At 39.7% G+C, this 15,050-nt stretch overlaps 2 protein-coding genes across 2 annotated transcripts; one reads left to right on the top strand and one right to left on the bottom strand.

The window, feature by feature from the left end:
* Positions 1-3,166: 3,166 nt before the first annotated feature.
* Positions 3,167-8,964, top strand: LOC125374415 (tripartite motif-containing protein 45-like). The gene is made up of 3 exons (XM_048385291.1): positions 3,167-4,319; positions 4,522-4,569; positions 8,157-8,964. Exons 1-3 carry the CDS (start codon positions 3,167-3,169, stop codon positions 8,786-8,788), a joined length of 1,833 nt encoding a protein of 610 aa, XP_048241248.1. The 3' UTR covers positions 8,789-8,964.
* Positions 8,965-13,517: 4,553 nt separating this feature from the next.
* On the bottom strand, positions 13,518-14,113 carry LOC125374431 (60S acidic ribosomal protein P2-like). The gene is made up of 2 exons (XM_048385311.1): positions 13,933-14,113; positions 13,518-13,585 (listed from the first exon to the last, which is right to left on the bottom strand). The coding sequence occupies exons 1-2, from the start codon at positions 14,111-14,113 to the stop codon at positions 13,518-13,520; spliced, it is 249 nt and encodes an 82-aa protein (XP_048241268.1).
* Between the last annotated feature and the right edge of the window lie 937 nt (positions 14,114-15,050).

Below are 15,050 nucleotides of genomic sequence, written 5' to 3'. Positions count from 1 at the left end.
CAACAGGTAAGTAATTTCACTGACCTCATCCAATGTCCGGTACACCGACATGTATGTACATCAGGTAATAACACTGTACAGGTACACTACAGTTAAGATATATGGTTGTCAAACAATATGTATACACAGGTGGCCTCGCGGGCTACACAACAGTATTGTTGATCCAGGAAGTCCAACCATACAGCAGGATATTTGAGGTGAGTATGTGGATATTAGAGCATATTGACATGATATGACGAGCTAATTGAATAGTCCACCATACGTCAACATGTCTAAAGACAGAAGTGTGACGACTGTAGTGCTACAGATTGTAATTAAAGCAAAGCTTGGTTGAAGTTTATATTGATCAGTATAAGTATGTGGGTCACGCAGTTAGCCATGCAGTAAGCCTTGTAAGCCTTGTGTTTTTGTTCCTTTTCCGTTTCGCTATCCTCGATCCGACTCTGTTGTGAGTGACCTTCCTATGGGTGCTTTTTGCTCTGTTTTTGTGGGAGGGGTTGTTTTTAGAAGAATATATCATTTTCCTGACTGTGGCCACAAGTATTTGTTTACTGAGCGCCATCAACTAATCTATTCTTTTTCACTTTTGATACAAAATGTGTGATGTTGTTGTATTTAATTTTCACAAAACAAAGTATTCATTTTCTTCACCACGGCCAGCTATCAATTCATTTTGGACATACGTTTGAACGAAAATCTGTGTGCATGCTAGTTTATATCATATGTATTGCCATTTTATTGTTGATACAAATTGTAGTCTGTCCCACAGGTGCCTTTGTACAATAAATTGTTACTCTATTCCTTACAACAACTTCTTCCAAACAACAATTAAACAAACGGAGGTAAAACGGAAAAAACTGGTTTTAGTGTACATTTATACGATACTTAATAAAAGAACTGTGAAAATTATATTTACTACAACATGAATTCAAATGTGATCTACATCTGTATAAAAACGAAAATAGACACGTCACAGGCCTGCTACCTGCCTCATGACTATAACGACAAGGGAATAACTACTTCCTTGTCCTGAGCCCTTAACTTGCCATCAGAAAGCAAACGGGCCACATAGGCATGTTGGGACTACACATTTATTTCAGGACCACGGAAAATACGACACATTCTGATTAAAATAGTGATAAATATATCACGAGTTCGCCGGGCCAGGACTGTGGGTTCGACACAACCGGGCATTCAACACATCCGAGCTCGACACAACGGGATTCGACTGTGCATAGACACGTGTAAATGATCGTTATTACAATATGAATTCTAATTATTTTAAGATGCTTCAAATATCATACGCATATTGTATCAACACGAAAATACCCACCCCGTGACAATAACGACTACTTCCTCATTCATGTCAGGGACATATTATTGCGATTTTGATATTGATATGCCTAAGACACAGATAGGGCTAGTTACTGAGAACTGCATGTCCGTTGGAAGGGAAGTGATTTCTATAATCAGAAAATTCACATTGAATCCATTCTTTAACAGTCCTTTCAAACTCAATTACAATTTAAAGCTACGACCATGCACTCAAACACAAACATTTACTACTGAATGCAATATCTCATCTTTTTTGTTGATCTTTTTTGAAATTATATCCAATAGGAGTGGTAAGTGTTATACACTGATCCTTGAAAATGTCTGATATTGTAGCCTGTGCAGAGTGACCTTCTTTCAATTCATGCATATGTCTATGTCTATGCCGTTACAACAGATTGTTTTCCGCAATGCGTGCATCTAGGTTAGTACTATTGACTGACAGTGTTGTGAAGGAATTCTCCTCGGTTGCATGGAGTCCCGGTGCAGGCAAACAGGCTCACTGTGTTTCAAGCAAGAGCCTTTCTTAGCTCTCGGGTTGGGCAAGCTGACCTGGATGGGATTCTATCTCTCCGGTATCTACGGGTGTAAGGCTGACTGAGGGAGTAATGGGTGTAGTGAATCGGTAACCGCAAGGTTGTATAATTGTATATAATTGTTTAGGTCTTCTGGGTGTAGTGCTTCTCAGGGATGTTTTTACCTTAGTGTGAAGTATTCATTTAGACGCTCAGAATTACATTTTCTCTGGATGCTACACAGAACGTAGGAAGAATGTGAACTATAAAACTCCATGTGGACAAACTTAGAATAGTACACTCACCATGTAATTTGATCATGAATAGGGCTCCATCCTAACTTGGAATGACTTATATTAATATTATTTACAAGTAGAGTGGTTTAATAATGAGTATAGCCCCGTCAGGATTTGGAATGACTATGACTATTGCAGATGTCAGAACGTAGGTACTTTAATCAGTTGAATATTTCAATCTAAATGTGTGCACCTCATAGTAATGCATTCTTACCTGTAGAATTTGCATACCTGACATTAAGTTTGTGTGTAATAAACCACTAGGGACACAGTGTTTTACTCTGCGATAAACAACGACCACGAGTCGTTTATTTCTCACATGAGATATCAACATTTTGCACAGTCTCTTTGAGGATCTTAATACAATGTACATGCACTCAATTGGTTTACCCTTATGTAAATAATGATGACTCCCTGAATACACTCCGAAATCGGCAATGCCGGACAAGTCTGTTTTATTAACAGGGGATATTTTCACAATTTTCACGTCTTTTGTCTGTACCTTTTCTCCAAATACCGATTGTCATATCTCTCCCACGTTTTGAAGCGATCGTTCGGCCATTGCGTTATCTGCTACATCTATTGGGAACAACTCACAAGACACTTCCCTCTAATTAATAACGTCGTCGAATTTAGGAGCTCATCAGGATGCGAGCGCATGTTTGAATCCCTAGAAATGACGTCATGATAGACCAATGTTTTATCGTGAAATAAACCACGCTTCGTTCCAATTGTTCTTTGCGATTTATCACGTAGCTATCTTATATTTTATAATGTGAAAGAAAATCCTAAATCAATAGCATATTATATTCTATTATACATTGGGAGAGTCGTGGTAACAAGCAATACATTTGAAATCAATAAAACAACGAGTTTATAATTTAATGCTACTTGCAGTTTTGAGTGATGTACCCCCAAGCAAGTATGGATGTGTCCCATACGACTTTGTAACAATTGTGTCGAGACACAAATGACGATTACACAAGAAATCCGAAAATGTTTTAAATTTATTTCAAAATAACCATGTCGGACTATGTATCTGCGTCCGCCATCAAGGACCTCCTCACCGAGTGCCCAATATGTACAGAACACTTTGATGAGGCCAGACGGATACCTCGTCGTATGCCCTGCTGTGTACAGTCAATATGTCAAGCTTGTCTAGAGACGTACAGCGAAGGACTCCCAACGTTATCATGTCCCATGTGTCGACACCAACATAACCTGCCGGGTGGTGTGAAGTCTCTGCCCAAAGAGCCTATCATCCTAAGAATCCTGGATCATCTGAAGATTGTGAAAGGTCTCCATCTGCCATGTACAGATTGTCCTGATGGTAACCCTGCCATGTCCAGATGTGATGACTGTGGCGTCTTCCTGTGCCAAGAGTGTCTAAATGCCCACAAAAGAGTTCAGTCGATGCGAGATCACCAAACTGTCAGTTTTAAGGAAATGAAAGAACAACCAGGTAAAAGTTTCAATCGTCTCCATAAGTGTACACAACATCACCAACCCCTACAGTTCTACTGCTACACTTGTGAAAAGATCTTCTGTGTGTCCTGCACTGTAGTAGAACACAAAGAAGGGAAGGGGCACAACGTCGTGTCCGTGGATGAAGCACACGAAGAAAAGGCAAAGTCCATTGACGATACCTTAGTCAAGCTGAGGGAGAAGGCAGAGAGACTTGAGGAAATAAAACAAGGTCTCAAGGAAAGACATTCAAACATACAGGTGTCAAAACAGGCTGCCGTGGTTGACATCAACAAAGCCTTTGACGAATTGATTAATGACATACAGCAGAGGAGAGGCATTCTGTTAACAGATGTTGAAGAGAGATCCAGCACGATTCTGAAGCTGACACAGGAGGAACTGGATTCCACCAGTAATATTCTAGCAAAAGTGACGTCATCTACTGAGTACACACGACAGATGCGGAGTAAAGCTGACAAGATAGAGGATCTACAAATGATGGGGTCTTCAGCTGCCACCTTGAGCGCCATGTTGGAGATGTCACCAAAGCCGTCACTTGGAAGAGCTGGTGTCAGCTTTGCTTCAACTTGCTTCAGTAAAATTACCCCCTTGTTGAAGATGGCTGGCCTCGTCAAATCAGTTTTCTTTTCACCAAGTAGAGATGATGACCTGAACGATGCAATTACTTTTGAACACGACCAAGTGCCACAAGGTAATCATTCTGTACTTTAATTAAATTCAAGTATTTTCTTAAAGACACTTCCTTTATTTTGATATGTTTGTGCATTTTGTTTCATAACTGTGCAGACGTCTGACGGTTATAAACTATCCCAATATAACTGTGAACCACATGGTAATAATGGCACGTCATGTCTATTGATACTGATGTCACCCTAACACATTTGTGTCCTAAGCTGCATATATGACCAGGCAGCCGTTGGGAGTAAAAGGATCGCTCGCATGTGAGTTCACCCTCAGGTTTCTTTATTGATGTGGAGAGCATCACGAAGTGCAGTACAACTGTTCACTGCAATGAAGTTCTCTCCTCACTAATTTAAGTTACTTGAATAGTTACTGTAATGTCAAATGAGTTTGTATAAAGATGTTTCTTTCTAAAACCTGTCACAATTTTACAACATTGATTGGTGTCTTCAAAAAGTCATGGTACACTGAAGTTGTAAATAAAAGCGACAACACCATTTCCATGATCATAAGAAACCTCTGCTAAAAGCAGATCTGTTATGTGATTCCGACAATATCACAACCATGTGTTTATTAATCACTATTTTTACGTGTCGATTTCCAAATTGAAACAGTGTGTTAACCAAGAAATATGTATTTAAAAGAACTCAGTGTCAAAACAACAGACAACCAACAAATGGTATACAATCAACAAATGTATTACAACATTGACTAGGTTTACAAATCAATACAAATTACTTCATAGTAATTACAATGACAGTACACAATATGGTGGTCGTACAATATTCAATGACAGTATGTAAAATGATGACAGTGGTAAGTATCAAATACAAAACTACAGTGGTGATAGCAAAAGTCAGTGATAATACTATCTTCACCCAATGGTGACAATGGTCAAGCTTCTGGGACGGCCTAGGCAGGTAATCCTGGGTGATGAGTGATCTTCACACGAAAGCTAGACTTGATGTATGAGAGATACTAGAGGCACGCTCTTCCCCTTATATCCTGTCTGACTAGCTACTGGAAATTTCCTCACAGTGTCATCACAACATAGAATATTCTACATGTTTCTATTACACTTTATCACAATCCACGGTATTCCGGTAGTTTACACATCACACTAGCATCTAAATATAATAACTTTCTCACTACTGCTTACATTAAATAGTACTACATTCATGACAACTAATCAATGTCCACAACGCACAATCTTTTACTACAATTGTTAGTTTTTTTCAACAGTTCAATAGTCTGAAGCCCTAAAGAACCTTAATACAAAATACAGTCCATTGAATTTTCTTCTCTTCTGTTGACCAGCCAGATCTGTTTGATAACATTGTATGTTAATTGGTTATCTGTCTCTTGGAGAGTCTTTCTGCAACTGCTTCACGTCCCTTTGGATGGTTGATCTGCCATAGACTGCTTGTGAATCAATAGCGTGTCCAAGTGTCCTCAGACCTACGTTGGAGACAAAGCGGGAACCTTCTTAATTAGCACTTCCTTGGCAGAATCTCCGCACCAACCCGTTGCTCCATAAAGTCTCCTGGCAAATCCGTAAAGGCTGCATTTTCTCCTTGCTGTACCCGCTCCAACCATTCTTCCAGTGATTCATCCGAGGCCTGATGAAAAACTGCAGTAAATCATCTTCCAAACCGCCTTTTGCGTTTCTTGATATTTTCATTGAAGCCGATGTACTCATCCTTCTCTAGAAACAAGGGGAAGAAGTCAGCTGCTTCACCCATGAGACAGTAACACAGCATATCCAGCATATCCTCATTCTATTGCTGGGAGTGGTTGAAGCAGTGAAATTTCACGGAAAACAAGTGTTGCAAATCATTCGTCTGTGCCTTTTGGATCCTCATTAAGATAAACGATTTCTCAAGCAACGGTTGAAATCCCCCAAAATTGTCCGAAATGCAGACAGGATGTGTATAATCCACCTGTGTTTGATAGAGCACTGATCCATAAGGCTTCGTCCATAATAGTCTTAGTACCCCAGAGACCCACTAGCGCATTGACAGGCATTAGAGGCATGACCATCATCTTCGACATTCCAAGGATAATCCTCTTTGGTATTATCATTCTATTGGTGCCTATGGGTATGTGAGCGACATGGTGTTGCCATTATCATAGGATCTGGATTCCATCTGGACAGAAGAAGGTTCTCCACAACAGACCAAATGCTAGAGATTTTATTATCCTCCAGCAGTTCACCTCCAGACACGAGGCTGTGACCCTTTTCTGATGAGTGAGTTTGATTTTATGCCGCTTTTAGCAATATTCCAGCAATACCACGACGGGGGACACAAGAAATGATGGGCTTCACACATTGTACCCATGTCGGGAATCGAACCCGGGTCTTCGGCGTGATGAGCGAACGCTTTAACCACTAGGCTACCCGACCGTCCCACTTTTTCTGATGACAGATACGGAGACCTTGATGCAAAGGTCTCGTGGGTGGATGGGTTTTCATGTTTACCAAACCCCTGGGCAGAGTTACCATGAATTGGCTGATTTTGTTTGGCCTGCCCCCAACCATTCTCCATACCCAAGGATTAGAGCATGTCTCTGCTGGATTCTCATCTGAGCACTTTGGAGGACCCGAGGGGCAATCCCCTCAGTAGTGAGCTTTTTCCTAGAACTCCGACTGGACACACCCGTACAATGTACCTCAGATTGAGTGGTTGGCATGGGTGCATCAGAGAACGGCCAGTTCCATGATTGTTAGGGCTATTGGTTTCCAGGTTGGCTTACCCTAGAGAAACCTGCCATTTCCTTGCTGAAATCCTGAGATGAGGTTATGTGAGATGGGGTTTAACGTCGCGTCCAAGATTATTGCACCTATTTATCGACATGCATGCACGTGTGTGTGTGTGGTTGATTGTACTACTCCAGACAGTTTTATTGTTCTAGCTCACTGAGATACCATGCCGCAGTTTAACATGAATACCCAACTCAGACCGCTCCTTGTTTTAGCCCCACAATGCACAGCGCCAGGCAGGATAACAACAAGTACCATCTTTTAACGTATTTTGGTATGATGCAGCCCAGCTAGGGGTAGCTCTTGTGGTAGCAGAATGGCGGGGTATCGTGTATAGGTCGCCCGACATGGGCACAACAGAGATTGATATAATTTACATGACATTTAGTTCCCTTATTTTATGTCGGTAGAATATTTCCTTAGAACTCGCACATGGAAATGTACAATTTCCATATGATAAAACATGATGTGGAAACCAATATATCTGGAAAGGGTAGATTAGTGTCTCGCATGCGAAACGAAATGAACAGCTGGCGGTCGTCTAAGACGCCTTTGCAGAGTTGCGTCCCTTGTGTACGCTACATACATCCCTGAGACCTACATCCCTTCGGGTTTTCCTCCCACAACTAGAATACTGTTAAAAGCATAATAAAACCCAAATCACTAACTGACTCATTTCATTACAAAGCATATGTTTCTAGTAATCGGAATTTGTAGTATGTTCTGACTTCACATTCAAAGCTAATTACTACACCCCTGCTGAAGTCAGCCTATCTGATACTAAATGTTGTCCTTCAATTGTCCACATATGGCAGGTAGACTTTCATTTTATCAAATTAATATTTTTTTCTGATTTATCGACATGTTATACTTTAATTCATATAGTATCATCCTTAATATTCACGGAAACCATAGCAATATATACATTACACTTTCATCCCACATTAAATTGACACGTCGTGAAATGACTGAACTACTGTTAAAACGGTGTTTAACCCGATTCACATACGAATATAACATTTAGTATAGTTGTTTGTATAGACGGAAACGCATTCACCTGATACGAACGATGTGTCTTCTCCCCAGGTGCGGATCTGGAATGGGACTCCAGTATTGCAAGTGACGATCTGACGGTTTCGGGGCCATTTGTCACCAATGGCAAACAAGAACGTCTTCCACCAAGGACAGGATGCCGACTACTTTCACCTCGCACAGTCCAGACATCAACACCTCTGGTCATCAGGCCAGGACAGACCATCATGTTTGGCATGGAGGTCACATACTCTGTCTTGACACCAGAGGATAACAATAAACTTATCTTCGAAGCAGCTTTGACTGACAACCCTGTTGATGCTAACAAGACCCAAACAACTGGATTTAGTGTATTGTTTGTAACATGCGCAGCTCATAAAGGAATATGTCTAAAGGTGTACTACAACAGACTTTATCTGTCCGATGACAACCTTACACTGAACGAGAGTGGTGCAACTTACAGCCTGGGTTTGGGATTCGTTCTTGAAGAGGAAAAACATACAGTCCATGTCCTGGACCTTAGTCAACAGAAACTCGTCACATCTGTAACTCCCTTCCAGTTTGATAAACCTCTCTGGGTCATGATTCATTTTGGATCTTATCCTAACACCCACTTAACCTGTGAATTATCATCACAGAAAGGCAGAAACATGCATGACGCAATCGAAAGCTTGATCCACGAGTAACTGGAAAACGAGCTGATTGACGATGCCAAGCAGATGATGCAGACAGAGAAATAACACTTCGTCTTTAATGTGACCATTGTATGCCAATAAAGCCATAATGAATTGTTAGATAGGCATTTCATGTACTTGGAAGTTGACGGATGACAAAGTAGACACAATTTATGAATACCGACGAAGGCGACGTTTCGGTATAGATCCTTGCTTGACAACGGTACAAGGATCTATACCGAAACGTCGCCTTTACAGTATTAAAGAAAGAGTTATCCATAAATTGTGTCTACTTTGTAAGCCATAATGGTGACCACGTAAGCAAGGTTGTATATATAGCGGTACATTCACGCAAATCACTGTCTTGAGTCCGGTAAGCTCATGCACAAACTGGGCCACCAATAAGATGATCAATCATTTCATCATTGATGTGGCCATTATAGGCCCAGGAAACGAGTAAATATGAAACGTCACAACTTCTGACATGGTTTCAGTTGTCAGTGAATAGCGGTACGTTAGCGCCCATTAGTGTGTTCATTTTTTTATATGTTTAAACACTTATTGTCCTTTTCATTGGATTTGGGGTTAGATTTGATCCCTAACAAACTACATTGTATGTTGGTCGTAAGAAGAGACTTACTGGATCGGGTTGTCTCGGTGACTTGGTTGATGGCTTGTCAACGTACCCCGCCGCCGTGGATTGTTGCTCATAATATCAACCACTGTGTTGTCTGGCCCACACTCGATTATGTAGCCGGAATATTGCTGAGTGCGGCGTTAAACAACAAACACACAGGTTTTGGGAGTTTACAAATGTTCAAACAGAGACCATATAATAGATTCTGGTTCCACCAATGGGTTTTTTTCATAGTGTTGACTGCTTGTGAAGTAACTCCGTTGTTAGTTTTACAGTATCCATCTTTCAGCATGTGAAACTGATATCGTTATGTAAATTCTATATGAATGAGGCCAGCACAGCTTACAGCATGCGTTGTGTATTCTTACATGGGTAGTGTCACATGTTTTGTAGTTGTTTGGTTATGCTTTCCGTATCATTAGCGACGTAATTTAAATAGGTGTTCTTCTAGGTGTATTTGGCGATGACAATTTTAGACTTTGGGACAAATACAATGTTTTCAAATGGTATTGTTTTCTCTTGGTTTAAATTGGCATGTGTTGTATACATTCAGACTCTTTGTGAAAGGTATGAAGTATATTTTAAAGGCGCCATGAATTCCAACATTTCTAAAAACATTTCGCTACAACAATGAGGGCGATATTTCTTGCGAGATAATTTCTGAAGATATTGTACGTACGCTTTAATGGCGATTGAAGATTTACAAACTTACCTGAAATGTACAACATTTTATATATATTTCTACATGTTATTTCTTAATGTTCGGATGTACTGTTTTAACGTTTGCAGTATATTTATATACTGGACATCAATTTTAATACTGTGAATATAGAAGTATTGTCAGTTATGTTTATTTCACGGTGTTTTGACGCCGTGTTGATGCCTCAGTTTGTTTGCCTTTTCAAGACAGCAGGGCTTGATTCCTCGAATAAATGTCGGCTCGTCTTCATTTCGGAAGGTCTTTGACCCGGCGTTGCTTTGCATCATTCTTTTTTAAATATAGTTTCAAATGCATCTCTTTCATCGGCATTTGATTAGTTTAAGTTTAAACATATTTTATTCTCATGAAAAGGATTGGGCACAAGATATCATCACTTAGAACGCTCTCTCCCATAGATTTACATGTATGCTTATTTACAATTAATAAATTAAATGACAGAAAGGAAAGAAAAGAAATAGAGAAACTTTGGTACATTCGCTTTGCTCACTCAAACCTTTTTGTTTACTTTATATATGTCAGTACATTCCTAAATATGTTTTCGTTCACATGATTAGGTAAAATGGTATTGCCAACTAGCATCAGGTCAATATTTACATCACAAGCATCTTTCACAAAAAACAAAAGTGAGTGCATCAATTCGTTTCTATCTGATTTAAATAAAGGACATTCAATGAAAAAAGTATATGGATTTTCATAGGGGCTGCCACATCGGCATTTTGGATAAGACATTTTTTAATTCACTGTCATCACCAGCATTTGTTCTAAAAGGCAGTTCCTGAGTAAACACTGAAGCTTTGTATACAGTAAAAGTAAAATGCTGAAAGTGCAATTTTCCAGACAGAAGACTTTTATAAGTTTATATTATTTTCGTTTCCAATGCAGCAAGTCGGACTCATGATGAATTTGGGGTGGCCCAGCGATTCGCTGTGCAGAGTTGCGTCCCCTGGGCACGCCCTAAACCTATGGTTGTGGGTTCGAATCCCGGTTCGCCCCAATTATATTTCTAGGTTTGTCAGCACCATACCCGTGCTCGTGGGTTTCACCGAAGTGGTAAACGTCTGAGATCTGCATCACTTCGGGCTTTCCGCCCACATTAAGCTGACTCGCCGTGATATAACTGGAATACTGTTAAAAGCTGCGTTAAACCCAACTCACTCACTCACTCATGTGGAATTTAAACTTGGATTCATTTCCGGTATATAACCCATATGCTGTTAAATATTTATTGTGCCATTTTGTATACACATTCAACAGTGATCAACTTGTTCTTTAGTTTATAATTTTGGTGGCTTTTTCACTTCTGTTGATGTAGATTGATGATATCATGGAATGTTCTAATAAATCATAACTATTTTGAGCTTTTGTCAATGAAACACCTAGCCAGCATTGTTTGGTTGGTCGCCAAAAGGAAAGGGTTTTGTTGATGGTATTGTATGAGCATCTATTTGTTTAGTTGAATTTATATTTTGAAAAGAAAAGAACATGAAATAAACAATCAATGTACATCCATATTATCATCTTTTATTATAGTCCATATATCTTTGCTTATCAATTGTGTGAAATAAAACATAAAATGTTGGTTTTTAGTTTTGTGTTATTTCGGCTCGTGGAAAGTTTGAAATAGATTGTGTGACATTAATGATTACTGTAAATAGCACAGCCTTGATTGCATTGTCGTTGAGTCAGTGAGAAGTCTTACAATAAGTTTAGAAATACTATTACAGAATATTGTAATACACACACTCACTCACTCACTCGACCCGTGAGGGTCTTCAACAACCCATGCTTGTCGTAAGAGGCAACTAGCGGGATCAGGTGGTCAGGCTCGCTGACTTGGTTGATGCATGTCATCGTGTCACAACTGCGTGGATCAATGCTCATGATGTCAGTCACTGGATTGTCTGTCAAGATTCGATTATTTACAGACCCGCAACATATAGATGGAATATTGCTGAGTGCTCACTCACTCACTCACTTTACATGTAAATGAAAAACAACAGACAGACACTTGTCGTTTTGTTCTCTCCGTGTTTATGCAGGCAGACTAGGGCCCTGGAAATGTTCCATTACAAAAATGAAAAATACATTCACCTACGACACATTGTACCACACAGAAACAAAGGGACATAATGCACATGTAAACGGGGAGGTTGAGCTTGTTGATATGTAAACATATTGTCATGGAAATGAAATGTTTTTCCTGAAACAATAAATCAAAATTTGGAGCATCATTGAGGGTCGCGTATCTTGCTATACCTTACTTTGAGTAGAGTGTGTCAAGTTATAGCACTCATTACGTGTCGTCTATCTTGCTATACCTTACTTTGAGTAAAGTGATTCATGTTATACCACACTATTGAGTGTAATATATCATGTTAAACCACAAAAAGAGAGTGTCGTGTATCTTGCTGTACCTTACTTTGAGTAGAGTGATTCATGTTATACCACGCTATGGAGTGTGATATATCATGTTAAACCACAAATTGAGTGTCATGGATCTTGCTCTAACTACTTCAAAGTGATTCATGTTATACCACACTATGGAGTGTAATTTATCATGTTAAACCACAAATTGAGTGTCGTGGATCTTGTTGTACCTTACTTTGAGTAGAGTGATTCATGTTATACCACGCTATGGAGTGTGATATATCATGTTAAACCACAAATTTAGCGTCGCAGAGGCATTGAAACATATCAAATAATGCCATACTATTGTCATTTCGCATAATATACTAGTACCCCACAAGAGACTGCCATCCCCCATCTGGTAGCAGGATTCAGGGGTCTACTTAGAGGGTATTCGGGACTCAGCAGTATAGTACGCGGGACATGTTAAATCGTATATGGTATTCAACATTTTCAAATCAATAATGGACGACGCAAACATTTCCTTTACATACATGTATATATAAACAAAATTCGAGTAAGTTTACATAAAATCAGACTTTTTCAATGTTTTTGAGATTTGTTTTATGAGTATTTAGGATTCGGGGTAAAAAAGGAGACTCAGAGTGAACAAATAGATGGTATTCGCGATTCAGGGGAGGAGGGGGTTGGCACCCTCATACAGCGGTACTCTTTAAAAACAAGTAATGTATCATGAGGACGGATTCAACAAAACAGTCTAAAACTGTCAAAACTGATTCACTGAATTGAATAAATACATTCTATCAAACTGTTCAACAGATGCGAAGAGATTCGACAATGACTTTGCTCTGATTCAAATTGTCTTTGCTTTTGCACATTCACATATTCCTAATCCTGTACATCACACATCGGACAATGTATGCTGCACACGATGAAGCTGCTCATTGCCCCATGTTGTCCTGTTCTGAACTGTTGAAGATCGTGGCGCCACCCTCGGGAACTAAGTCACGTGATGTTCAGTCGAAAAGGGAGATAAGTCCTCCGTCAGAGTCTGAGTCGGTGTTATCATCTGCAGGCTTATCTTCTGCAGGGAAGAAAACAGAAAAAGACGTTCAACATTATGATTTGTCAGTCTGCAATACACAATAAAGTGTCTTTTTCCCCCAAAAGGTTGATATATCTACAAATGAAATCAACTAGACCTATGTTTGTTTGGTTTGTTTATTGTTTAACGCCACACTCAGCAATATTCCAGCAATATGACGGCAGTATGTAAATAATTGTGTCTGGACAAGACAATCCAGTGACTGACATCATGAGGATCGATCCACCCAATAGGGATACGATGGCATGCATCCACAAAGTCAGCGAGCCTGACCATCCGATCCCTTTAGTCCTCCAGTACTGTATTTCCGTCCCTTCGCCACTGACCTTGAGCAATGACCTCTTCGACGTCCTTGCCCTTCAGCTGACTGATGACGAGGGCGAGTCGGTCTTCCTCGGCATCCACGCCGACACTGTTGAGGATCTGTTTGATGTCCCTGGCGGAGGGGTTCTCATTCCTCCCAGAACCGCCAGCAGGTAGGCCGCCACGTACCGCATCCTGCAACATCCAGCGGCGTGGTTACCAACACACGCCGGGAGCAATTATAACACGTGCAAAATTAAAAGAATTATTATTAAATGTATCTATAGTCCTCGTCACTATATAGCTACTCGCTAAGTATAACCACCCACAGTCAATTGGCTACTGACACGTACCCGGATTGTAACCACGTGATCAAAATTCAATGATGATGTTTAACGCATGCAAAACGAATTTTTCTTGAAAAGCGTTTTTGTCATTGCTCTAAGTTAAATTCCTTATCGGTTGAATGACTTTTTATACTTAATAAGTATTAGCACACACGCAGCCATCTTCGTTAAAAAATTATCGCGGTATTTCGTGATTATATCTCAAGTGTCGATGACTATTCATACATTATTATTCATACACAAAATGATGGACGAAATCATAGTTAGGAAAACATCCATATCTCCAAAAATGCAACAAGTTATTAGAGAAAAAATATTATTATAAAACAAATACGCAACTCGTATTCGTGGATGACTAAGGGAGCGGTCATTTATTACAGAGGGGGAGGAGGCGTCACCCAAAAATGTCTCTGGAGGAGGGTCATACAAAATAATGTATATGTTTTGGGAGGGTCATAAAAAAATGACATTTTATATAAAAAATAATATAAAGTGCTTTTGTATTTTGTCTTTTCAGGGAGGGTCATGGAAGAAATGTAGAAAGGGCATAGCCGAGGATCATTAAAAAATATTCATATTAGGGGAGGGGAGTTAGGTTAGTGCACTAAGCTGTACAATGTATCTAGAACCATTCATACACAAAAAGATACACCAAATATGTCTGATGTGGTCCCTCATAGCGTGGAAAACATCCATATCTCTGAAAATTTAATAATTTATTTGAATAAACAAAAAGCAAATTGTCCATCTGGATGACTATGTTTCGCCTGATGGGGCTATGGTTACCTCTTCTG

The sequence above is a fragment of the Haliotis rufescens genome, unplaced genomic scaffold (assembly GCF_023055435.1).
Source record: "Haliotis rufescens isolate VD_foot unplaced genomic scaffold, xgHalRufe1.0.p SCAF_57, whole genome shotgun sequence".
Lineage (NCBI taxonomy): Eukaryota > Metazoa > Mollusca > Gastropoda > Lepetellida > Haliotidae > Haliotis > Haliotis rufescens.
The sequence above is the reverse complement of the archived record's forward strand: the minus strand, read 5'-3'. Positions and strand labels throughout refer to the sequence as shown.